The 26,092-nt window shown below is 66.6% G+C and overlaps 1 protein-coding gene across 15 annotated transcripts in view; it reads left to right on the forward strand.

The window, feature by feature from the left end:
• The window catches only part of NFIX (nuclear factor I X), a 198,728-nt gene that overhangs the window by 152,869 nt on the left and 19,767 nt on the right, over positions 1-26,092 (forward strand). For 13 of the 15 annotated variants that reach the window (XM_030546138.1, XM_030546139.1, XM_030546135.1 and 10 more), the window contains 6 exons: positions 10,564-10,626; positions 13,572-13,646; positions 14,524-14,644; positions 16,397-16,533; positions 22,408-22,530; positions 24,827-25,002. In XM_030546138.1, the coding sequence (XP_030401998.1) occupies positions 10,564-10,626; positions 13,572-13,646; positions 14,524-14,644; positions 16,397-16,533; positions 22,408-22,530; positions 24,827-25,002 (695 nt within the window). The remainder of the gene's footprint in view (positions 1-10,563; positions 10,627-13,571; positions 13,647-14,523; positions 14,645-16,396; positions 16,534-22,407; positions 22,531-24,826; positions 25,003-26,092) is intronic. The other 2 variants (XM_030546143.1, XM_030546146.1) reach the window with 1 other exon arrangement.

The following is a 26,092-nucleotide window of genomic DNA, read 5'->3' on the forward strand; positions in this document are numbered from 1 at the left end:
CACCCCCTCTATCTATCTATCTATCTATCCCTACACACTTCCTCTATCTATTTATCTATCTATCCCTACACACTCCCTCTATCTAGCTCTCTAGCTCTCTCTCCCCATATTCACTCTCTGTCTGTCAGTCTCCAGACACACCTCTGTCTGTCTGTCTGTCTGTCTGTCTCTCTTCCAATGGGGTGGGAGATTCTCCCTCCCTGGCCGTCATTAACCCGCGCTGTGCCCTGGCCTCGTGCCCTAGGAACCCAGCTGGCCCTGGGAGCCTTCAGGGACAGATCTGCCTCTGCCTGTGCAGAGGGTGGCTCTGTCCCTGCCGGGCACTGGCACAGTGGTAGCCAGGTGTTGGTGGTAGCCGGGTGTTGGTGGTTGCCAGGCGTGGGCCTGGCAGTCTCCAAGCGTTGGTGGTTGCTGGGTGCTGGTGGTTGCCAGGTGTCAACATAGTGGTTGCTGGGTGTGGGCGGTTGTCGGGCATTGGCACAGTGGTTGCCAGGCGTTGATGACTGCTGGGAGCCAGTGGTTGCCAGGTGTTGGCGGTTGCCGGGCAGCCCTGTTGCCGTGCCGCCATCTTAGGCTGGCTGGGGCTGGCGGCGTGGCCTCTCGCTCCGGCTCTGCCGCTGCCTCTTCCCCTTCGTCAAATGGCTGCAGCAGGCACAGGCTGCTCGTAAACCCGGCTGCCAGCGGGCACCGGGCAGTGCCAAGTCTCCTCTTAAAGAGACATGCACGGCCTCCTCTCCGCTCGGGATTAGGGGCCGCCGCAGCCAGCTGGCTGGAGGAAGCCCCCCACCTGCTCACCGGGCTGGCCGGCTGCCCTCGCGCTGCCCCCACCCTGAGGGGTCCCTGGGGGCTTGGCTGTGAAGTCCCCCTGCCCCCATCCAGGGCTGCCCGCTTTCCCAGAGAAGCCTCTCAGAGTGGGGCTGGGCCCCCTCCTCAAATCCAGCCCCTGGTGTCCTCTGACCCCCCCGGCCCTCCAGAGTCAGAATCCAGCATCCTGAGTCCCAGCCCCCCCGGCTCTATCTCGAACCCCCCTCCCCACCTCCCGCAGCTCCCATGATGCTCCCAGAGGAGGGGCCCCCTGGCAGTGCCCTGCCGCTTGCCCTGCATGCCAGGCTCTGGCTGCCTGACCAATCCTCCGCCCAGGCCTGGTTACTGTGGGTGTTGGGGGGCACAACCTGATGGTGGGACTGTCCAGTGCCTCACCTCTCCCGGGCCTGTGGGTACTGTGGTACCAGCCCCCCCCAGGGCCTGTGGGTAGTGTGGTACCAGCCCCCCCCAGGGCCTGTGGGCAGCATGGTACCAGCGCCCCCCAGGGCTTGAGGGAAGTGCAGTAGCAGCCCCCCCCAGGGTGTGTGGGCAATGCGTACCAGTCCCCCTGGGCCTGTGGGCAGTGCAGTACCAGCCCCCCCGGATGTGTGGGCAGCATGGTACCAGCGCCCCCCAGGGCTTGTGGGCAGTGTGGTAGCAGCCCCCCCAGGGCCTGTGGGCAGCGCAGTACCAGCCCTCCTGGGCATGTGGGCAGCATGGTACCAGCGCCCCCCAGGGCTTGAGGGCAGTGCAGTAGCAGCCCCCCCCAGGGTGTGTGGGCAATGCGTACCAGTCCCCCTGGGCCTGTGGGCAGTGCAGTACCAGCCCCCCCGGATGTGTGGGCAGCATGGTACCAGCGCCCCCCAGGGCTTGTGGGCAGTGCAGTAGCAGCCCCCCCAGGGCCTGTGGGCAGCGCAGTACCAGCCCTCCTGGGCCTGTGGGCAGCATGGTACCAGCGCCCCCCAGGGCTTGAGGGCAGTGCAGTAGCAGCCCCCCCCAAGGTGTGTGGGCAATGCGTACCAGTCCTCCCATGGCCTGTGGGCAGCGCAGTGCCAGCCCCCACTTTATTTCCCCCGGCCATTGCCAACTTGAGTGTCCTGAAAGGGCCATGATACTCCCCATCCCACAGCCCTACCCCCAATGGGCACTGCCAGTGGGCGAGGGCTGGGCAGAGGGGCACAGGGCTGGATTGAGCCCTGGGGTGGTGGGTGCTGCCCTGGCACAGCACCCTTCCCCCGCCTCGCGCTGGTCTGAAATCCTGGGGGGCAGAGGGGATATGGGGGTAAAAGCTTGGCAGCTCCTTGGCCTTTGTTCTGGGTTTGTACTGCCCCCATCGCAGCGGGGCACAGGCCGGGATGGGTGGGGGAGGTTCTGGATGATACCGTAATACCTCTAATAAATACAGCGCCCTGCACAGCAGGGCCCCGGCCGGGGGGGGGCTCTGGGCGCTACCGTAATGCCCCTAATAAGAATAAGTTTGGGGTCTGACTCGGGCTGGCGAGCATTGTTATGTGTCGGGTGTGGGGTGCCCGGGGCGATGCCAGGCATCGTGGATCCAGCCTGGATCTGGGGCGGGGGGTTGCCTACAATACCAAGGCGAGTAGCATGGGGCTGAGAGAGAGGTGCCTTTGCACCAGCAGGGATCTCCTCCCTAGGGTCAGTATCCAGCCTCGTGCCCCTGGCACCAGGCTCACATGTGCCTGTAGGGGTGGGTAAGCGTGCCGGCTTGTTATTGTAGGGTCTCCCGGGGGCACCGGGTCGCTCACAGGGGTTTGTTATTGTGGGGTCTCCCAGGGGCACTGGGTCGCCCACAGGGGTTTGTTATTGTAGGGTCTCCCGGGGGCACCGGGTCGCCCACAGGGGTTTGTTATTGTAGGGTCTCCCGGGGGCACTGGGTCGCTCACAGGGGTTATTGTAGGGTCTCCTGGGGGCACCGGGTCACTCACAGGGGTTTGTTATTGTGGGGTCTCCCGGGGCACTGGGTCGCCCACAGGGGTTTGTTATTGTAGGGTCTCCCGGGGGCACTGGGTCGCTCACAGGGGTTTGTTATTGTGGGGTCTCCTGGGGGCACCGGGTCACTCACAGGGGTTTGTTATTGTGGGGTCTCCCAGGGGCACTGGGTCGCCCACGGGTTTGTTATTGTAGGGTCTCCCGGGGGCACCAGGTTGCTCACGGTGGTTTGTTATTGTAGGGTCTGTCTGGCGCTGAGGAAGGTGTGTGCTCGGTCCCGTGTATGGCGTGAAGGCACAGGTGCCGCTGGGCAGGGACAGGGCAGCATGTTCTGGACCCCCAGGGGACGACCCAGACACTTGGGCCAGGAAGGGGAGGAGGATCCTGCCTATGCTGGACACTGGCTGATGGAGGGGCTGGTGGGGGAACTGGCAGGGACCCCCCCTGCTTGGGGCTTGGGGGGCTCTCCACTTACAGCCGTGTTGGGGGAGCTTGGGCCATGCTGGGGCTTGGGGCCAGCACTGATGGGGGCAGAGCGCCCCCTGCTGAGCCCCTCCACCTCCTGGCCCTCCCTGGGGTTACCTGAACAGTCTCCCATCCAAACGCCGGCCTAGCCCCACCCTGCTTGGCATTGGGCAGGGGGCCGGGAGCGTGGGCGGGATGACCCACGGCAGGGCACCATGGCCTGGCAGTAACTGGGCAGCACAGGGGATGGGTGAGGAGGGGCTGGCCCGGGGGTGGGGGCGGAGCTGGCCAGGGGGGAGCTGATGCCCCTTGGAGCGGAGAGACCCCTAGAGGGGAGAAGGGGATTTGGGGGTGGGAGGGGCAGGCCTTTACGCTCCCCTCCCCCAGGTGTAGGGGGGGCAGGGGCCCCAGGGAGGGTCAGAGCCGCGGGGGATCAGGGCGCTGGGCCAGCCGGGCCGGCCAGACAATGCCTTGTCTCGTGTGACCCAGGGGCCGGGTCTGTCTGCCTCTCGCTCGCCTTCATCCCTGCCAAGACCCCCGCACCCCAGCCTGCCCCCCGGTGTGGTGGGGGGCAGCGTTCTGGGCCCCCAGGGCTGAGCTCAAATCCTCCAGACTTTGAGCAGTCCTGGGGGGGGGGGCAGCTGAGTGTCCTATGAGGATCGGCAGGGGCTGGGGACGAGAGGCAAAGGCATGGGGGCTGATTCTAGGTGGTTTGGGATGGGGGTGATTTGGGGGGCCCCATATCCCTATGGGCTGCCAGTTTCTCCTTCCCATGCCTTCCAGATGTGGGGAGGGCGACCTGGCACGTCCAGAGATTCTGGGGAACTGGCTGACGCGGGGCAGGGGCAGTTGCTTCTTCCCCATAAACCCAGCTGAGCTGGTGGGAGGGGGCAGCCCTATGGGGCCCCCAGCCCCATGGCTGTCACCCTCACAGGTCTCTCTCACTTGGGGGGCTCTGACTGTCGCAGTGTCTTTCTGGCACCTTCCCCACGGACAAGCCCCCCAGCGCAGGGAGCCGCTTGGATCTGGGGGAGCTGTCAGGGGCTTGGTTCCCTACCCCAAGGCCTGGCGGAGCTTGTGGGGGGCATTTGGCAGAGCCAGGCAGGTCCCCCCCTGCTAACTTCCTGCTGGGGGGTGGGGCGCTGCCAGGGTGAGCTGGGGTTATTCCGTCCAGGAGGTGCCAGAGCCATCGGGGGGTGGGGAATGTGTGTGCGACGTGTGTTTTTTGTGTGTGACATGGGTGTTACATATGTTGTGCGAGTCTAGTGTGTGTGTTACATCTCTGTATTTTGTCCATGTATGCACATTACAGTCACACTGGGTGTGTGTGATGTTACACGTGTGTCACACAAACGTTGAGTGTGCGAGGCATGCCTGTTCCATGTGCATAGCGTGTGGGCCCGCCTCTGCATGCTGTGTGTCCATGGTGGGTGAGAGCTGTGTGTGTTGTGTTTGCGTGTGCACTCCCTGCGCGCTGGGTGGGTTAGTGCGCCTGTTGGGTGAGAGAGCAAGGGAGGTCCATACAATGTAGACACCAAACCCAGGCGTGGGACTGGGCCAAACCCACCCGCAGAGCCTGGGCCGTTAGCAGTTACTGGCCCATCTGCCCAGGCCCGGGGGCTGCGGGTTGGGATTGAGGGGCACCGGGAAAGCTGGCACTGCAGGGGGCTGCAGGTGGTGATTGGCGGGAGGTTGGGGACAATCGATTGCTTGTGGTGGGATCCATCCTTTCTCCTGAGCCCTGTGACCTCATCTCCCTCTGCCAAGGCGTGGCTCAGCCCTGCCCACCAGCTCACCAGGCAGCTCTAACCTCTTCTTTGCCAGTCTGCTCCTAGCAGGCACCTCCGGGGGCACATCAGGTGCTGGCTGGCATCAGAGCCACTGGCATGGGGGTTCTCTGCAGAGCCCAGAGCCTGAAGGGAGCAAGCCAACCTAACCCAGCAGCACATCCGACATTCCTGCCGCCTCTGCTCACCTGGCAGGACTCTAAAACACTGCACACGCTGGCTGGAGAGGGACCCCTCGCCCGGCGCTGAGCTGCGGCTGCCTCTGGGGTGGGGCCTGGGGGCTGTTTATACAGGGACCCCTCGCCCGGCGCTGAGCTGCAGCCCCCTCTGGGGTGGGGCAGGGGGGCTGTTTATACAGGGACCCCTCGCCCGGTGCTGAGCTGCAGCCCCCTCTGGGGTGGGGCAGGAGGGCTGTTTATATAGGGACCCCTTGCCCAGCGCTGAGCTGCAGCCCCCTCTGGGGAGGGGCTGGGGGGCTGTTTATACAGGGACCCCTCACCTGGCGCTGAGCTGCAGCCACCTCTGGGATGGAGCCTGGGGGCAGGGCCACCGGCAGTGGGTTCAGGCCCCAGTGAAAAAAACTTTTCGGGCCCCCCAGCAAGGGCAGACCGGCTAAACAGAGCCAGGGAAGCCGGGACCTGGGAACCCTTCCAGACCGCTGGGCCCTAGTAATTTCCCCCCTCTCATCGGCCCTGCCCGGGGACTGTTTATACAGGGATCCCTCGCCCAGCGCTGAGCTGCAGCCACCTCTGGGCTGTGGCAGTTGTGTATGGACATTTCCAAGCATTTATGGATGTTTGTGGCCTGCTGCTCCCTTGAACCCTTCGCTGGCTGTGGAGTGTTTTCGCTCCGTAGGACGCCCTGTTGCTCTCAAGAGATTTTGGACTGTGGAGGCTGGAAGATTCTATCAAGAGGTTAGGGATTGTTCTAGTGTCTTTGCATTCTTACATATTAGGTGTATTACGGTAGCGCCCAAGGTCCTGTGGTGCTAGGTGCTGTATGTTATTAGGTGTATTATGGTAGTGCCTAAGGCCCTGTGACACTAGGTGCTGCTCGTTATTAGGTGTTTTACGGTAGTGCCCAGGGCCCTGTGACACTAGGTGCTGCTCGTTATTAGGTGTTTTACGGTAGTGCCCAGGGCCCTGTGGCACTGGGTGCTGTATGTTGTTAGGTGTATTACGGTAGCGCCCAGGGCCCTGTGACACTAGGTGCTGCTCGTTATTAGGTGTTTTACGGTAGCGCCCAGGGCCCTGTGACACTAGGTGCTGCTCGTTATTAGGTGTTTTACGGTAGCGCCCAGGGCCCTGTGACACTAGGTGCTGCTCGTTATTAGGTGTTTTACAGTAGCGCCCAGGGCCCTGTGACACTAGGCGCTGCTCGTTATTAGGTGTTTTACGGTAGCGCCCAGGGCCCTGTGGCGCTAGGTGCTGTATGTTGTTAGGTGTATTACGGTAGCGCCCAGGGCCCTGTGGCACTAGGTGCTGTATGTTATTAGGTGTATTACGGTAGCGCCCAGGGCCCTGTGGCACTAGGTGCTGTATGTTATTAGGTGTATTACGGTAGCGCCCAGGGCCCTGTGGCACTAGGTGCTGTATGTTGTTAGGTGTATTACGGTAGCGCCCATGGCCCTGTGGCGCTAGGTGCTGTATGTTATTAGGTGTATTACGACAGCGCCCAGGGCCCCGTGGCGCTAGGAGCTGTACAAACACTGAACAGATGGTCCCTGCCCCCATCTAAGTACAAGCCCAGAGACAGCAGGTGTGGACGGACTGATGGGTGGATGGGGGAGCCCGCGGGGCCAGCTCTGGGCAGCCTGGCGGGGGGCGGGGGGGCTAGTCGGCGTCCCAGCCAAGGGGAGGTTGGAGGAGGGATTGACAGGACAAAGGGGAGCCTTGCGGAGGTTTCCAGGAGCCCCCCAGCATGAGGGGCAGTGGGAGGAAGCCCGAGGGCTGGTCGCAGGCGGGAGCACAGAGACTATCGGCCGGGGGGCACCGGGCCGGGCAGGAAGGGTCTGGATCACGCAGCCAAGCAGCTGTTGTGGGGTGCATGGAGCTGGGGGAGGCTCAGATGGGGGGCTACAGGCCTGGCGCTGAGAGGGCACTGCCCGTGGCCAGGGATGGGGGGCTCTGCGGCTGCTATCGCTGGCCCTTCCATCTCTGCCCCACCCCGGCGTATTGCGCCTGACTTCTGGAGCCGGCTTGGGCAGGCAGGGGCAGGACCAGCTAATGAGCCAGACTGGGCCCTGCCCGGATCCTGCTGCGCCCAGCTGGGCAGGGAATCGATGGCTGGAATGTCTGTGCTGAGATTCGAATCAGGGCGAGCGGCGGTCTGTGAGCTGGAGTGTGTGGGCAGCGCCCCTCGGCCTGCAGGTCATGACCCCTATAGCGCCCCTCGGCCCGCGACTCATAGCCCCTATTGCGCCCCTCGGCCTGTGGCTCATAGCCCCTATAGTGCACCTTGGCCTGCGGCTCATGGCCTGTCTAGCGCCCCTCGGTTCGCGGCTCATAGCCCCTATCGCACCCCTTGGCCAGCGGCTCATGGCCCCTAACGCGCCCCTCGGCCTGCAGCTCATGGCCCCTCTAGCACCCCTCACCCTTTCTCTGTGGGAGGGGAGCCCAGGGCTGGGCTAGCAGGGGCTGCGGGTCGGGAGTGAGGGGCACCGGCAGGGCTGGGGGCAGCCCTGGGCTGGGCTAGCAGGGGCTGTGGGTCGGGAGTGAGGGGCACCAGAATACTGGCTTAGGACCAGCTCGCATTACGGTGTCTCCATTGGTCCGACCCCCAGCACCCGATGGCGTCTCAGGGCCTCCTTGGGGAGAAGCTGAGACTGAGGGGGCAAGTAAAATCCAGCCTGGCTCCCCCCCTTGGAGCAGTGCTGGCAGGGGCCGTGCCCGGCCTGCCTGGGCGAGATAACGCAGCCGGGCATCGTAGGGGCCTTGCCAGCGGCAGGTCTGTGTTTGCTCAGCTGCTGCCTCCCGAGAAGGGTTTAGTAGCTGGAAAAAGGCTGCAGGGGTGGGGGTGGGGGGGGATGGGGCAGGGGCGAGGGAGAGGGAGGGGGCACGGGGCCTCTTCCCCCACCAGGTCTAATGGAGGGAGGCGTGGGTGGGGCAGGACTCCTGGGTTCTCTCCCTGGCTCTGGGAGGAGTGGGGACGGAGGCTAGTGGTTAGAGTGGGGGGGGCCTGGGTGTCAGGACTCCTGGGTTCGATCCCAGCTCTGGAGCCGTGTGGCTGAGGGTAAGGGGGCTGCCCCATAGCTGTTCCCTGCCAGGGCCCCTGGGGAGCAGCCGTGCACTGGGCCCTGGGATGTCTCAGCCCCTGCCCAGCTGGGGGGGGGCCTGCCCTGCACCCCCCAAGTGCCTCGAGCCCCACCCCCACTGAGTCATTAGCCAGCACTAACGATGGCTCTGGGCCATGGAGTCGAGTCCCGGGGAAGAGGCTGGAGTTAGTGATGGGGTAGAATCCAGGAGTCCTGCCCTGCCCCCCCACTGTAACCACCAGACCCCCCTCCCCTCCCAGAGCTGGGGAGAGAACCCCGGAGTCCTGGCTCCCAGCCTGTGCTCTAACCACTAGACCCCACTCCCCTTCCCAGAACCCAGGAGTCCTGGCTCCCGGCGCCCCCCTGCTCTCACCACCAGGCCTCACTCCCCTCCTGCAACCCAGACCCCAAGTGCCTGGCTGACCCCAGGCCGGCTCACTGGGCCCAGCGCTGGCGGGAGCTTGTGCCTGGGGAGGCCTCGAGAACCTGTGTGTTTCCCTGCTCCCATGCCAGCCCCCCCGCCAGCGCCCTCCACGCCAGTGCCCCACGGCCTCCCCCTCTCATCGCTTTGAAGGCTGCGTTGCCCCGGTCCCAGGGCTCAGCCCCCAGCCCCGTCCATCCCACAGCCATGGGGCCGCTGCTAGCCGCCAGCACTAAAATGGCTGCCAAGTTTTAAGATGGCTGCCAGCAGCCGGCAGGGCCGAGCAGGGAGCGGGGCCTGAGCCAGCTCTGGGGGGCCGGGCCTTGGAGGAGATGGACCTGGGGCAGGGGGCGGTGCCCCGGCTGATGCCAGGACGGGAGGCAGAGCGTGGGCTGTTGACATAGGTAACCCGCGGGCTGGTGGCCGCCTGTGCCAAGCCTGCAGGGGAAGGCCGAGGCCCATTAACTCTTCAGAGGCCTCAGGCCTGGAGGTGTCTGGCTGGGCAGCCCCACGGGGCACTGCTGGAGAACTAAGGGCAGTGTCGACCTCTTGGGTCCTCGGCCTAGTCCTGTGCCCAGCGCCAGCTGCAGGGCCATGGTGCCATCCTGCCGCCGAGGGGCCTCTGCCTCCAGCGGGGGGGATGGGGGCTGAGGAAGGGGGTCGGGACGTGGCCCATTAACCCCAGCAGAGAAAATGTGGGGTGAGGGTGGCGGAAGTGCTGTGCCGAGGGTACATTATGGGCGCTACCACTGCACGCTCACGGCACCAGGCCTGCAACACCTGGGCAGTGCCACTGCAATGCCCAGATTGTATCACTGCAAAGCCCAGGTTGTGCCACTGCAATAACCGAACGGTGCCACTGCAATGCCCAAGTTGCACCACTGCAACGCACAAATTGCATCACTGTAAGGCTGTTCCACTGCAATAACCGAACTATGCCACTGCAAAGCCCAGGCCGCACCACTGCAATGTCCAAATTGTTCCACTGAAACGCCAGACCCACGCCACTGCAGTGCCGAAATATGCCACTGCAATGCCCAAATTGTGCCACTGCAACACCCAAATGGGGCCACTGCAATGCTCAGGCACTGCCACTGCAACACCCAATTGGGGCCACTGCAATGCTCAGGCAGTGCCACTGTGATGCCCAAATAGCACCACTGCAAAGGTTTGGCTGTGCCACTGCGACGCCCAAATGGGGCCACTGCAATGCCCAGGCAGTGCTACTGTGATGCCCAAATTGTGCCACTGCAATGCCTGGGCAGTGCCACTGTGATGCCCAAAATGCGCCACTGCAAAGTCTCGGCTGTGCCACTACAGTGCCGGGGTTGTGCCCTGATGCGCAGTAGGTGTGGAGGGGGGTGGCTCTGATGCCCCATGTTGGGGAGGGGCATTGGGGGAGAGTGGAAAATGAAGGGTGAGCAGCTCTTTGGGAGCCCTGAGTCCAAGGCCCCAGGGGGTGGGCAGCTGTGGGGGGGGAAATGGGGAGGGGCCATGGCACCAGGGCTGCCAAGAGCGGGTTCAGGCCCCGTTGAAAAATTTTTTCGGGCTCCCCAGCAAGAACAGACTGGCTAAACAGTGCCGAGGAAGCTGGACAAGCTGGGCCTCAGGCCCCCTTCCGGACCCCTGGGCCCGGTAATTTGTACCGGCTCCCCCCACCCCACCCCACATCAGCCCTGCATGGCACTGCTGGGTGCACCTGGCACACTGTTCTGAAGGCCAGTTTGGGACAACCTATGGGGAGTCGGGGGGGTCTCTGGGCCCCCTGGGGTGGATCTGGGTTTGTTGTCGGCTCTGGTAACGACACAGATCCCTCCAGGATCGGGCCCTCTGTGCCGGGCGCTGCCCAGACCCTGACGTCGCTCTGTGTTTGTGTGTTACAGAATCCGGACAATCAGACAGTTCAAACCAGCAAGGAGATGTGGACATCAAACCACTGCCCAACGGTGAGAGACCCCCCCAGCCCCCCACAGCCCCCCAGAACCCCCCCAGCCCCCATCAAACCACTGCCCAACGGTGAGAGACCCCCCCAGCCCCCCACAGCCCCCCAGAACCCCCCCAGCCCCCATCAAACCACTGCCCAACGGTGAGAGACCCCCCCAGCCCCTCACAGCCCCCCAGAACCCCCACAGCCCCCATCAAACCACTGCCCAACGGTGAGAGACCCCCCCAGCCCCCCACAGCCCCCATCAAACCACTGCCCAACGGTGAGAGACCCCCCCACAGCCCCCCACAGCCCCCATCAAACCACTGCCCAACGGTGAGAGACCCCCCCACAGCCCCCCACAGCCCCCATCAAACCACTGCCCAACGGTGAGAGACCCCCCCACAGCCCCCCACAGCCCCCATCAAACCACTGCCCAACGGTGAGAGACCCCCCCAGCCCCCCATAACCCCCACAGCCCCCATCAAACCACTGCCCAATGGTGAGAGACCCCCACAGCCCCCCACAGCCCCCCAGAACCCCCACAGCCCCCATCAAACCACTGCCCAACGGTGAGAGACCCCCCCAGCCCCCCACAGCCCCCATCAAACCACTGCCCAACGGTGAGAGACCCCCACAGCCCCCCACAGGCCCCCAGAACCCCCACAGCCCCCATCAAACCACTGCCAACGGTGAGAGACCCCCCCAGCCCCCCCCAGCCCCCCATAACCCCCACAGCCCCCATCAAACCACTGCCAACGGTGAGAGACCCCCCCAGCCCCCCCCAGCCCCCCATAACCCCCACAGCCCCCATCAAACCACTGCCCAACGGTGAGAGACCCCCCCAGCCCCCCCCAGCCCCCATCAAACCACTGCCCAACGGTGAGAGACCCCCCCACAGCCCCCCACAGCCCCCATCAAACCACTGCCCAACGGTGAGAGACCCCCCCACAGCCCCCCACAGCCCCCATCAAACCACTGCCCAACGGTGAGAGACCCCCCCACAGCCCCCCACAGCCCCCATCAAACCACTGCCCAACGGTGAGAGACCCCCCCAGCCCCCCATAACCCCCACAGCCCCCATCAAACCACTGCCCAATGGTGAGAGACCCCCACAGCCCCCCACAGCCCCCCAGAACCCCCACAGCCCCCATCAAACCACTGCCCAACGGTGAGAGACCCCCCCAGCCCCCCACAGCCCCCATCAAACCACTGCCCAACGGTGAGAGACCCCCACAGCCCCCCACAGGCCCCCAGAACCCCCACAGCCCCCATCAAACCACTGCCAACGGTGAGAGACCCCCCCAGCCCCCCCCAGCCCCCCATAACCCCCACAGCCCCCATCAAACCACTGCCAACGGTGAGAGACCCCCCCAGCCCCCCCCAGCCCCCATCAAACCACTGCCCAACGGTGAGAGACCCCCAATGGCCTCCCACAGCCCCCCATAACCCCCACAGCCTCCCATAGCCCCTCACAGGCCCCCCATGGTCCCCCCCAAGCCCCCATCAAACCACTGCCCAACGGTGAGAGATCCCCACAGCCTCCCATCGCCCCCCCACACCCTCCCATAGCCTCCCACAGCCTCCTTCTCGCCATCCCCCCAGCAAACCACTGCCCAATGGTGAGGCCCCCTACAGCCCCCCATTGCCCCCCACAACCTCCCATAGCCCCCCACAGCCCCCATCAAACCACTGCCCAATGGTGAGAGACCCCACAGCCCCTCATAACCTCCCCACAACCTCCCATAGCCCCCATCAGCCCCCCATAGCCCCCCACAGCATCCCTCCACAGCCCTCATCAAACCACTGCCCAATGGTGAGACCCCCTACAGCCCCCCATTGCCCCCCACAACCTCCCATAAACCCCCACAGCCCCTGTGGTCCCCCCACAGCTCCCATCAAACCACTGCCCAACGATGAGAGACCCACACAGCCCCCCATCGCCCTTCCACAACCTCCCATAGCCCCCCACAGCCCCCATCAAACCACTGCCCAATGGTGAGAGACCCTCACAGCCCCCCAGAACCCCCCCACAACCTCCCATAGCCCCCATCAGCCCCCCATAGTCCCCCCACAGCCTCCATCAAACCACTGCCCAACGGTGAGAGATCCTCTCAGCCCCCCATCGCCCCCCCCACAACCTCCCATAGCCCCCCACAGCCCCTCAATGGTCCCCCCACAGCTCCCATTAAACCACCGCCCAATGGCAAGAGACCCTCACAGCCTCCCATAGAACCCTCCCACAGCCTCCCATAGCCCCCACAGCACCCCCCACAGCCTCCATCTCCCCATCCCCCCAGCAAACCACTGCCCAACGGTGAGAGATCCCTAGAGCCCCCCATCAAGCCACTGCCCAAGGGTGAGACCCTCCAAAGTCCCCCATGACCCCTAGCTCCCAACAGCCCCCATCTCCCCATCCTCCTATCAGACCACTGCCCACTAGTGAGAACCCCCCACAGCCCCCCTGTCTACCCCACATATCCCTTGCCCTGCTTCCCTGCCCCAAGATTGAAAGGCATCAGCAGAGCTGGGGGGGCCGGGGCTGGGCTAGCAGGGGCTGCGGGTTGGGCGTGAGGGGCACCGGTAGAGCTTGCGGGGGGCAGGGCTGAGCTGGCAGAGGCTGCGGGTTGGGGGCATGATGGGCACCGGTAGAGCTGGAGGGGCAGGGCTGGGCTAGCAGGGGCTGCGGGTTGGGCGTGAGGGGCACCGGTAGAGCTTGCGGGGGGCAGGGCTGAGCTGGCAGAGGCTGCGGGTTGGGGGCATGAGGGGCACCGGTAGAGCTGGGGGGGCAGGGCTGGGCTAGCAGGGGCTGCGGGTTGGGAGTGAGGGGCACTGGCAGAGCTTAGGGGGCAGGGCTGGGTTGGCAGGGGGCTGCAGGTCAGGAGTGAAGGGCACCGGCTGTGTCCATCACCTTGCTCCATGCCCTGATTGCTGCCCCGCTGATGCCCATCTCGTCCCTCCCTTCAGGGCATTTGACTTTCCAGGACTGTTTTGTGACGTCGGGTGTCTGGAACGTGACGGAGCTGGTCCGAGTGTCCCAGAGTGAGTGACGGCCTCAGAGGGTGGCCCTAGATCCCCCTGGGGGTCCTTTCACCTCCTCGTATGCCTCCAGGGGGTGGGCTAGAGAAGCTGGCACAGGGCACCCATGACGGGTGCTTGGCTGGCACGGGGCGCCCATGGCAGGATATGGAGACACTGGCCGGCTCAGCAGGAGAATCAGTCTCTGTCTCCATCTCACTCCATCGATCTATTTTCCCCCTGCCCTGTGCCCCCTGATCTCACTCAGTTCCCCCTTGGGAATTGGATCCTAGGGGCGTTGGGAAAGGCCCCCTGCATGCCCATAGGCTGGCTGGGGAGCCAGGTCAATGGCTGCTGGGGGGTGGGGGGGTTGGGGAGGTGGGCACTCCAGAGGAGGACGCTAACACGCCCCGTGGCTGAGCAGCAGCTGGGCTCCTTGCCTGTCATCTCTGCCCGACCTGGGGACTGAGCAAAGCTGAGCCAGTCACCCCGGGCCGGGTGAAGGCCTGGGCACTGTTGGCAGAGCCAGGGGGGCTGGGGCCAGGGGGCCACGGGCCCAGCAGCTCTCCCAGGACAGGGAAAAGTTTCCAGCCCCTGCGGTTGGGGAGAAAAGCTCGGAAATGGGACCTGAGCGTAACCGACACTGCCTGAGCCTGCAGAGAGCCTGAGCCTGTTGCCCTGCGGGGGCGGGGCCATGGGGCAGAGGCGGGGTTATGGATAGGCCACATGGGGGCGTGACTAGGGCCTTGACTTGCTTTAACTGGGCCCTGAGTGTCGGGTGATTGCTGTGCCCAGCAGCTGGTCTGTAGCGGGCGTAGTACCCCTGGCACCAGCTGCGGGGCGGAGGCCTTCGTGCCCGGTGCCCCACGCTGCCCCTCACCCGCTGTGTCTCCTCCCACAGCCCCCGTGGCCACGGCGTCGGGTCCCAACTTCTCCCTGGCAGACCTGGAGAGCCCCAGTTACTACAACATCAACCAGGTGACTCTGGGCCGGCGGTCCATAACGTCACCTCCTTCCACCAGGTACGCTCCAGTCTGCCTGGCCGGGGGCTCCTCCCCTCTGCCCCGGGCGCCCTCGGCCTCTGCCCCGGCTCTGGTGTCAGACGGGCACCACTCCCACCCGCCCTGGGGCCCATGGGGGCCAATGCCCCCTAGAGAGGACAGGCCCCGTGCCCTGCTCCCCACCTGTCCTCGGCCTGGGACTGCATCCGAGCCAGCACCCCTGTTCCCCCCTCCCCGCCTGTCACCCTGCCCTGGGGCCAATCAGGGCCAGCGCCCCCTAGGGGAGAAAGGCCCTGAGCCCGCCTGTCACCCTGCCCTGGGGCCAATCAGGGCCAGCGCCCCCTAGGGGAGAAAGGCCCTGAGCCCGCCTGTCACCCTGCCCTGGGGCCAATCAGGGCCAGCGCCCCCTAGAGGGGAAAGGCCCTGAGCCCGCCTGTCACCCTGCCCTGGGGCCAGTCAGGGCCAGCGCCCCCTAGAGGGGGAAGGCCATGAGCCCGCCTGTCACTCTGCCCTGGGGCCAGTCGGGGCCAGCGCCCCCTAGAGGGGAAAGGCCCTGAGCCCGCCTGTCACTCTGCCCTGGGGCCAGTCGGGGCCAGCGCCCCCTAGGGGAGAAAGGCCCTGAGCCCGCCTGTCACCCGGCCCTGGGGCCAGTCAGGGCCAGCGCCCCCTAGAGGGGAAAGGCCATGAGCCCGCCTGTCACTCTGCCCTGGGGCCAGTCAGGGCCAGCGCCCCCTAGAGGGGAAAGGCCCTGAGCCCGCCTGTCACCCTGCCCTGGGGCCAATCAGGACCAGCGCCCCCTAGAGGGGAAAGGCCCTGAGCCCGCCTGTCACCCTGCCCTGGGGCCAATCAGGGCCAGCGCCCCCTAGAGGGGAAAGGCCCTGAGCCCGCCTGTCACCCTGCCCTGGGGCCAATCAGGGCCAGCGCCCCCTAGAGGGGAAAGGCCCTGAGCCCGCCTGTCACCCTGCCCTGGGGCCAGTCGGGGCCAGCGCCCCCTAGAGGGGAAAGGCCATGAGCCCGCCTGTCACCCTGCCCTGGGGCCAGTCAGGGCCAGCGCCCCCTAGAGGGGGAAGGCCATGAGCCCGCCTGTCACTCTGCCCTGGGGCCAGTCGGGGCCAGCGCCCCCTAGAGGGGAAAGGCCATGAGCCCGCCTGTCACTCTGCCCTGGGGCCAGTCAGGGCCAGCGCCCCCTAGAGGGGGAAGGCCATGAGCCCGCCTGTCACTCTGCCCTGGGGCCAGTCGGGGCCAGCGCCCCCTAGAGGGGAAAGGCCCTGAGCCCGCCTGTCACTCTGCCCTGGGGCCAGTCGGGGCCAGCGCCCCCTAGGGGAGAAAGGCCCTGAGCCCGCCTGTCACCCTGCCCTGGGGCCAATCGGGGCCAGCGCCCCCTAGAGGGGAAAGGCCCTGAGCCCGCCTGTCACCCTGCCCTGGGGCCAGTCAGGGCCAGCGCCCCCTAGAGGGGAAAGGCCCTGAGCCCGCCTGTCACCCTGCCCTGGGGCCAATCGGGGCCAGCGCCCCCTAGAGGGGAAAGGCCCTGAGCCCGCCTGTCACCCTGCCCTGGGGCCAGTCAGGGCCAGCGCCCCCTAGAGGGGAAAGGCCCTGAGCCCGCCTGTCACCCTGCCCTGGGGCCAGTCAGGGCCAGCGCCCCCTAGAGGGGAAAGGCCCTGAGTGCGCCTGTCACTCTGCCCTGGGGCCAATCAGGGCCAGCGCCCCCTAGAGGGGAAAGGCCCTGAGCCTGCCTTCACCCTGCCCAACCTCTCTCCCTCGCTGCCCCCCCAGCTCCACCAAGCGCCCCAAGTCGCTGGATGACAGCGAGATGGAGAGCCCCGTGGACGAGGTCTTCTACCCCGGGACGGGGCGCTCGCCCGCCGCCGGCAGCAGCCAGTCCAGCGGCTGGCCCAACGACGTGGACGCAGGTATGGGGGGGGGCGCAGCTCAGGGCAGGGACCGGGCGTGGGCCCACCTGGGCATTGTGCATTCCCCACAGAACACACCAGCAGGGGTCAACCTGCAACGATCCCCAGCTCCTCCCCTGTATGGGCCCCCTTGTCATCCCAGGGCTGTGCCTGGAGTGAGGGGGTTCCCCCCCCAGATTTCCTGCTCCCCATGTCTCCATGCGGGGCCCTGGGAAGCCATGGGGCACGGTTGCACTGCAGCCTTTGCAGGGAAGAGCTGGGCCAAACTGTATGCTGGGGTAGGGGGCAGAGAGCAGCTGCCCCATAGCAGGATGTGGGCCTGGGGGCTGCGTTGGGGGGAAACTGGGGTGAGGCCGGGAGCTGGTTGGTCCAAGTCACAGGAGTATCAGAGTCATTCGGCATCTAGGGGCCGGGCTAGCAGGGGCTGCAGATCGGGAGTGAGGAGCACCAGGAGAGGGCAGGGGGGCAGGCCTGGGCTAGCAGGGGCTGCGGGTCGGGAGTGAGGGGCACCGGCAGAGCTCAGGGGCAGGCCTGGGCGAGCAGGGGCTGCGGGTCGGGAGTGAGGGGCACCGGCAGAGCTCAGGGGCAGGCCTGGGCGAGCAGGGGCTGCGGGTCGGGAGTGAGGGGCACCGGCAGAGCTCATGGGCAGGCCTGGGCGAGCAGGGGCTGCGGGTCGGGAGTGAGGGGCACTGGCAGAGCTTGGGGGGCAGGCCTGGGCTAGCAGGGGCTGCGGGTCGGGAGTGAGGGGCACCGGCAGAGCTCAGGGGCAGGCCTGGGCGAGCAGGGGCTGCGGGTCGGGAGTGAGGGGCACCGGCAGAGCTCAGGGGCAGGCCTGGGCGAGCAGGGGCTGCGGGTCGGGAGTGAGGGGCACCGGCAGAGCTCATGGGCAGGCCTGGGCGAGCAGGGGCTGCGGGTCGGGAGTGAGGGGCACCGGCAGAGCTCAGGGGCAGGCCTGGGCTAGCAGGGGCTGTGGGTCGGGAGTGAGGGGCACCGGCAGAGCTTGGGGGGCAGGGCTGGGCTAGCAGGGGCTGTGGGTCGGGAGTGAGGGGCACCGGCAGAGCTTGGGGGGCAGGGCTGGGCTAGCAGGGGCTGTGAGTCGGGAGTGAGGGGCACTGGCAGAGCTTGGGGGGCAGGGCTGGGCTAGCAGGGGCTGTGGGTCAGGAGTGAGGGGCACCGGCAGAGCTCAGGGGCTGGCCTGGGCGAGCAGGGGCTGCGGGTCGGGAGTGAGGGGCACCGGCAGAACTCATGGGCAGGCCTGGGCTAGCAGGGGCTGCGGGTCGGGAGTGAGGGGCACTGGCAGAGCTCGGGGGGCAGGGCTGGGCTAGCAGGGGCTGTGGGTCAGGAGTGAGGGGCACCGGCAGAGCTCAGGGGCAGGCCTGGGCGAGCAGGGGCTGCGGGTCGGGAGTGAGGGGCACCGGCAGAACTCATGGGCAGGCCTGGGCTAGCAGGGGCTGCGGGTCGGGAGTGAGGGGCACTGGCAGAGCTCGGGGGGCAGGGCTGGGCTAGCAGGGGCTGTGGGTCAGGAGTGAGGGGCACCGGCAGAGCTCAGGGGCAGGCCTGGGCTAGCAGGGGCTGCGGGTCGGGAGTGAGGGGCACCGGCAGTGGGGGGGGGGCAGGGCTGGGCTAGCAGGGGCTGCGGGTCGGGAGTGAGGGGCACCGGCAGTGGGGGGGGGGCAGGGCTGGGCTAGCAGGGGCTGTGAGTCGGGAGTGAGGGGCACCGGCAGTGGGGGGGGGCAGGGCTGGGCTAGCAGGGGCTGTGAGTCGGGAGTGAGGGGCACTGGCAGAGCTCGGGGGGCAGGGCTGGGCTAGCAGGGGCTGTGGGTCGGGAGTGAGGGGCACCGGCAGAGCTCAGGGGCAGGCCTGGGCGAGCAGGGGCTGCGGGTCGGGAGTGAGGGGCACCGGCAGAGCTCAGGGGCAGGCCTGGGCGAGCAGGGGCTGTGAGTCGGGAGTGAGGGGCACTGGCAGAGCTCGGGGGGCAGGGCTGGGCTAGCAGGGGCTGTGGGTCGGGAGTGAGGGGCACCGGCAGAGCTCAGGGGCAGGCCTGGGCTAGCAGGGGCTGCGGGTCGGGAGTGAGGGGCACCGGCAGAGCTCGGGGGGCAGGGCTGGGCTAGCAGGGGCTGTGGGTCGGGAGTGAGGGGCACCGGCAGAGCTCAGGGGCTGGCCTGGGCTAGCAGGGGCTGTGGGTCGGGAGTGAGGGGCACTGGCAGAGCTCGGGGGGCAGGGCTGGGCTAGCAGGGGCTGTGGGTCGGGAGTGAGGGGCACTGGCAGAGCTCGGGGGGCAGGGCTGGGCTAGCAGCGGCTGCGGGTCGGGAATGAGGGCCACCGAGAGAGGGCAGGAGGGCAGAGCTGGGCTAGCAGGGGGCCAGAGCATCTTGGCTCCTGTAAGGAATTAGCAGGCGAGCCCCCAGCGTGTCATTCGGGGGCGGGGGGCAGTGAGTGGTCAGACTGTCTGGGAGCTGCTCTCTGTCCGTCCATCTCTGTCTGTCCGTCTGTCTCGCTCCATTCACCCCCCTCTGGCTCCTCAGCTCTGAACAATTCAAAGAAACTCCTCTCTAAGGAGGGCAGTGGGGTCTAGTGGTTAGGGCAGGGGGCTGGGAGCCAGAACCTGTTGGTTCTTTTCCTGGCTCTGAGACTGTGGTGAGCCCCTTCCCCTGCCAGTGTGAACTGGGCATGGTTTCCATTCTGTCTGTGCCAAGGTCTGATCAGCACCGGGGCTGGCTGGCTGGCTGGGGCCCCAGTGATAACCCCTATGGCCAGCCTAGTCCTGGGGTGCCCCCTGCACCGGGTGCTGCAGACACACAGCAGGCAGCAGATGGATCAGATGGGGAAACTGAGGCATAGATAGGCAGCGACTCTGAGTGCCAGAATCCGAATCCAGATCTCCTGGGCCCCAGACGTATGGGGCTGGGGACAAGCACCTGATAACGGGGGGGTAGGGGCCAGCGCACGTGCCATCCCAGCAGATGGCAAAGCCTTGGTCTATAATCCCATCAGGCCAGCAGGTTACTGCCCTAGGCACTGCCCGCCCTGGGGGTCAGGGTGCCCCTCACTAGGCATCACCCCCTCCAGCTCACACTCACAAAGCAGAGACGCTTGCCAACATGGGCACCATGCCCGCCGCAGCATGGGTGAAGGGGGCGGGGTCTGGTGCTGTCGATGGGGTGAGCGCTGGCAGCAGGCATCGTAGGAGGCAGTTTGCAGAACAGATGGAGGGTCGGGGGCCCCGAGAGAAGCCCAGCCCCCCAGTGCTGCACCGGCAGCTGCCCCCAAGCTGCCGCTGGCACAGGGCATGGTGGCACCAAACCCAGGAACAAGGCTGCTCTGGGCCATCACAGCTCTGCCAGTGCCCCTCACTCCCGCCCCGCAGCCCCTGCCAGCCCAGCCCTGCCCCCCCTAGCTCTGCCAGTGCCCCTCACTCCCGCCCTGCAGCCCCTGCCAGCCCAGCCCTGCCCCCCCTAGTCTGCCTGTGCCCCTCACTCCCAACCCACAGCCCCTGCCAGCCCAGCCCTGCTCCCACCAGCTCTGCCAGTGCCCCTCACTCCCGCCCCGCAGCCCCTGCCAGCCCAGCCCTGCCCCCCCTAGCTCTGCCGGTGCCCCTCACTCCCGCCCCGCAGCCCCTGCCAGCCCAGCACTGCCCCCCCTAGCTCTGCCGGTGCCCCTCACTCCCGCCCCGCAGCCCCTGCCAGCCCAGCCCTGCCCCCCCTAGCTCTGCCAGTGCCCCTCACTCCCGCCCCGCAGCCCCTGCCAGCCCAGCCCTGCCCCCCCTAGCTCTGCCGGTGCCCCTCACTCCCGCCCCGCAGCCCCTGCCAGCCCAGCCCTGCCCCGTAGCTCTGCCGGTGCCCCTCACTCCCGCCCCGCAGCCCCTGCCAGCCCAGCCCTGCCCCCCCTAGTCTGCCTGTGCCCCTCACTCCCAACCCACAGCCCCTGCCAGCCCAGCCCTGCTCCCACCAGCTCTGCCGGTGCCCCTCACTCCCGCCCCGCAGCCCCTGCCAGCCCAGCCCTGCCCCCCTCCCTGCTCTGCCGTTGCCCCTCACTCCCGCCCTGCAGCCCCTGCCAGCCCAGCCCTGCTCCCACCAGCTCTGCCGGTGCCCCTCACTCCCACCCCGCAGCCCCTGCCAGCCCAGCCCTGCCCCCCCCAGCTCTGCCTGTGCCCCTCACTCCCACCCCGCAGCCCAGAGCGGACTGCGCCCTATGGCTGGTTTGATATGGTGCCCTGGCGGGTGCAGCTGGGCAACCTGATAGCAAAAGGGAGAAATCAGGCTGGGTGGGGGGGTAAGAGAGACACTGGGTACAAGACAAAGCCCCAAATCTCGGGGGGTCCCCATAAACCCAGGACCTCTGATCCCCCTAGGTGCAGCCAACGCCGGGCCTGTTCCCCCCCGGCAGATGGTCATGTGGATCTCCCTCCCCTACCAGCCAGCCGGGCACCAGCCTGGCACGGGGATGGGGATCGTGTGGCATTTGCCCTTCCCCCGCCGCGTTGGGTTTGTCCCCGACAAATGGCCCGTTCAGCAGCACAGTGCAGGGCTGGCAGGGCCTGGCAGCCATCTGACGGGCACAGGTGTTTGCAGCTGGCTGGCAGCTCCTCCGAGATCAGGTGCCAGGCAGCTGGCAGAAGAAGGCAGGCTCCCGGTGGAGCTGCTCGCGCTCCCTGGGCCCCGGAGCCCCCTCGGGTGGGACGAGAGGAGCAGGAACCGGCTGAGCCCAGGGCGCGGGAGATGGGCGGTGAGCTGTGCCACTCACTGGCATTAGAGCGCCCGCTCGTCCGCCTCAGCTCCTGGCTGCCCTGGCCTCCAACTTCTCCAGGCGTCCCTGGGTGGGGACAGCTTCAGGGAGAACCTCCCAGCCCACCCCAGCGTCTTCCCCATCCCAGACCCCAGACCCCCTGCTGCCAGCGGGCCTGTGCTCACCGCCAACTCGGGATGGGCTGGATCCTGTGCTTCCAAGAGGGGAAAGGCCCTAGCTCACATCCCCCCCACCCCCTCCAAGCCAGGCAGTCCCCTCCCTAAGGCCAGATCAGACCTGGTGCCCCCTGGATGGGAAAGGCCCCATGTCCCATTCCCTGACCCCCCCCTCCCCCTCACCCCCAGCCAGCCCGGTTGACGGTGTGACCCTGTGTCGTTTACACAGCACCCTTCAGCACAACCAGTACCAAAGCGATTCAATTGCATTCAGTGCAATAGGATGCAGCCGCCTCTGGGGTGGGCACGAGGGCCCATGGCGCTGTGGAACTCAGGGTGTTGGGGAGGCTCCTGCTGTAATTTGGGCCCGGCCGGTGTCTTCTGCCTCCTCCTACTCCAAATCCAGCCTCAGGGGGCTGGCGCGTGAACCCCCCAAAATGGAGACACCCCAGAGCTTGGGGAGGCAGGGCATGCCGATCCGGCGAGGGAAGATGGGTGGCAGCGGCGGGGTGGGATTGAGTGCCTGGACTGGCCTGGGCCTGGGGGATCCAAGCGATGACACCTGGTCCATAAATCTCCAGCTTATGGAGTCACATGAATGCGGGAAAATTGTGGCTGAAAGAGTCCGGCCCTGCAGGTGGAGGCCTGAGACTCAGATCCCAGGAGGCAAATCAGAGCACCGCAGATCCAGGCTCCCAAACAACACACAGGCCTTTGTAGCCAAGGGGGACCCTGAAAGCCGATGGCGGGATCGCCGGGGCCTGGCCGTGTGTGTGGATGCCCAGGGCTAGGGAGACACTCAGCTGGCAAAATCTGGGCTCTTGGAGGGGCCTGATGGGCAGGGCCATGCAGGGCAGCGAGGGGAGGGCAGGGCAGCGGCTGGGGGCCCAGGCCGGGCAGGGGCAACTCAAGCAGGAGACTAATCCATCTTTCCGCCTGTTAAACCTGCCCTCTCTCGCTGATTCCTTGCCAGGACCGGCTTCCCTGAAGAAGTCAGGGAAGCTGGATTTCTGCAGCGCCCTCTCCACCCACAGCACCTCCCCAAGAATGGCTTTCAGCCACCACCCGCTGCCAGTCCTTGCAGGAGTCAGACCAGGTGAGAACCAAAGCCGCTATCCTGGGGGGAAGGGGGGGCAGGGACCCTGTCCCTCCAAGCCACAGTGGTTCTGGCAACTCATCTCTCGCTTTTCCTCTCTGTCTCTGTCTCTCCTTTTTCGAGGCAGCTAAAGGGTTAAGGATGCAGGGGAAAGGGCATTTTCGGCTGCATTAGGTGATCATTGCCTGAGTAGGGTTTATTAGAGTGACTCCAGAATAGCTGGGATCTTGGAGGAGTTAATCCAGAGTGATTCCAGAATAGCCAGGATTTAGACAGATCTGGATTAGATGGGATTTTGATGGAGTGACTCTGGCATTGCTGGGATCAGGAGCTGGCCTGCCGCATGTAACCAGGGGGGTCCCTTCTCTCCCGGGGAGCAAGTGGAGCCACCGTTACTGGTCCCAAAGCGCCGCAGGCGAGGATGCCTGGGTCCCAAGTGTTGGGCTGTCCCATGCCAGCACCATAGCGGGCAGGGAGCTTCCAGTGACCAGCAAGCCCGGGACCCCAGGCAGCCAGAGTGAGGGGCATCGGCAGGGCTGGAGGGGCCCAGGGCTGGGCTAGAAGGGGCTGCGGCTCAGGAGTGAGGGGCACTGGCAGGGCTGGGGGGACCCAGGGCTGGGCTAGAAGGGGCTGCAGCTCGGGAGTGAGGGGCACTGGCAGAGCTGGGGGGACCCAGGGCTGGGCTAGCAGGGGCTGCGAGTCGGGAGTGAGGGGCACCGGCAGAGCTGGGTGGGGTGTGGTTCACTCAAACTGTCCCTGGTGGCTCAGCCCTTCCTGTGGGTTTGCTTGGGGGTTCCTCAGCCTGTGCCAGTGGGATGTCTGCGCAGGTCCTGGGGGGCTCATGCAGGCCCTACTCGGGGTCGTTGGGTCTCTCTGGGGGCAGTGGGGGTGTGACTGAGGTGGGGGCCTTGAAGGGGCAGGGGGTGATTGAGGGGGTGACCAGTGTGGGGGCATATGAAGGGCCAGGGATGTGACGGGGGGACAGTGGTGATAGGGAGTGACTTGGGGGATTGGAGGAGATGGGGGTGCCTGGAGGGCATTTCACTCAATGGACTGACCAAGGCTCGGTCTCCAGGACTTGGCCTCCCCACGCACCCGGCTGACGTGGCCTCCCCAGGTGAGGTCCGAGGGGTCCCCGAAAGGAAGAAGCCCGGCTGATTGGGAGCTGCAGCACTGCCCCCTGGTGCTGCGCCCCTGCCAGTTCCCTGAGCCCTATAGTGGCAACTGCACCTGGGTGGCGCCCGCTGGCTGGTCTGTCGGGGCTGGTGCCCGGGTGGCGCCCGCTGGCTGGTCTGTCGGGGCTGGTGCCCAGGTGACTCCCTCTGGCTGGTCTGTCGGGGCCAGTGTCGGGCGGCGCCCGCTGGCTGCTCGGTCGGGGCCGGTGCCCGGGTGGCGCCAGCTGGCTGGTCCGTCAGGGCTGGTGCCCGGGTGACGCCCGCTGGCTGATCCGTCAGGGCTGGTGCCCGGGTGGTGCCCGCTGGCTGGTCCGTCAGGGCTGGTGCCCGGGTGGCGCCCGCTGGCTGGTCCGTCAGGGCCGGTGCCCGGGTGACACCCGTTGGCTGGCCCGTCAGAGCCGGTGCCCAGGTGGCGCCCGCTGGCTGGTCCATCGGGGCCGGTGCCCAGGTGGCGCCCGCTGGCTGGTCCGTCGGGGCTGGTGCCCAGATGGCGCCCGCTGGCTGATCCGTCCGGGCTGGTGCCTGGGAGACGCCCGCTGGCTGATCCGTCCAGGCTGGTGCCCAGATGGTGCCCGCTGGCTGATCCGTCCGGGCCGGTGGCCAGGTGGCGCCCGCTGGCTGATCCGTCCGGGCCGGTGGCCGGGTGGCGCCCGCTGGCTGGTCAGTCAGGGCCCGTGTCAGGTGACGCCCACTGGCTGATCCGTCAGGGCCCGTGTCGGGTGACGCCCACTGGCTGGTCCGTCAGGGCTGGTGCCCGGGTGGCGCCCGCTGGCTGGTCCGTCAGGGCCGGTGCCCGGGTGTTGCCCGCTGGCAGGTCCATCAGGGCTGGTGCCCAGGGTTCCAGCTCTCAGAGAGTCTCTCGGAGAGGAGTCGTGGAATGACGACCCAGCCCTGCCTTCTTACAGGACAGTGAAAGCAGGGAGAGACCAGGATGTGGGGCTCAGCCCCATAACAGCCCCTCTGCCAGGCGCTTGGGGCCTTGAAGCTTGGAGGGCCCAGCGGGTGGCTGAGGGGGGGAGTGAGAGGACAGGGCCTGAACTGCTAGGGGAGCGGGGGACGGACACAGCAATTGTTACCAGCAGATCCCTGACCCCCACCCCCTTTCTCTCTCCCTGTCTCAGGAAGCCCCCGGGCAACAGCCTCGGCCTTGCACTTCCCGTCGAGCTCCATCATCCAGCAGTCCAGCCCCTACTTCACCCACCCGACCATCCGCTACCACCATCACCACGGCCAGGACTCGCTCAAGGAGTTCGTGCAGTTCGTCTGCTCTGATGGGTCGGGCCAGGGCACCGGGCAGGTGAGCGCCGCTGGCCACGCCCCTCTGGATGCAGCCCCTGGGGGGGCGCTGGCCAGGGAACAAGGCCCCCCATGGCTCTCCTCTCCTCTCCTCTTCTCTCTCCTCTCCTCTCCTCTCTCTCTGTCTCTCTCTGTCTCTGGGGGGCACGGGACAGGCAGTGTGATCCCGGTCGGGGCATCGGGGGCTGATGTAGCGCAGGGGCCTGATGCGCCCGCCAAGGAGCGAGGGGCTTCCTGCCCCATGGACTGCTCTGGATTGGGATATTGGGGCCAGCTAAGGGGTCAAGAGGGAACATGACATGTTAGGGGTGCTGGAGCTCCAGGGTGGGGGGCCAAGTCGAAAGTGGGGCTCTGGGCCCACCCACATCCTGTCGCAGCCACTGGGATGCGCTAGCCTGCAGCATCTAGAAGGTTCTGGAAAACCACCAGCCTAGAACCAGCATCGCTCTGGAACCTGAGGAGTTCTAGAAGAGAAACTGCTAAGGGGGCGGGGCCTCACAGGGCAGGGTCTAGGGGCGGGGCCTCACAGGGCAGGTTCTGAGGGCGGGGCCTCTCAGCATTGTAGAGTTCTACAGGGCGGGGCCTCCGCATCACAATGTCCTGGGGGTGGGGCCCCTCAGAGCAGGGCCTGGGGGCACGGCCTGAGAGAAGACCCTAGGGGGTGGAGCCTCAGAACAGGTCCTGGGGGCGGGGCCTGAGAGAAGACCCTAGGGGGTGGAGCCTCAGAACAGGTCCTGGGGGCGGGGCCTCTCAGAGTAGGTCCTGGGGGCGGGGCCTCAGCAGCACGACATCTGTCACGGGCGATTTTCTCCACCCAAACCCAGACCCCTGGAGTGATTTGTTGCCATGAGACTGCGCCTCGGGCCGGCTCCTGCAGGATGGGGGGGCTGTGCTGGGCGCGGCCCCAGGGGTCCCCCAGAAGCACGGGACAGGGACACTCAGTGATCCGTGCTTAGGACACAATCAGCTCTGCCCTCCAGGGGTGGCTGGTGCCCCTTGGGGTGCCTCCGTGACACCCGTTTCGGTCCGCGAGCGCCTCCCGCCGGAGGTCGTGTGCAGCCATTGCCTGGACACCGGCTGCAGGGGACTCT

The sequence above is a fragment of the Gopherus evgoodei genome, unplaced genomic scaffold, assembly GCF_007399415.2.
Source record: "Gopherus evgoodei ecotype Sinaloan lineage unplaced genomic scaffold, rGopEvg1_v1.p scaffold_40_arrow_ctg1, whole genome shotgun sequence".
Taxonomy (NCBI): domain Eukaryota; kingdom Metazoa; phylum Chordata; order Testudines; family Testudinidae; genus Gopherus; species Gopherus evgoodei.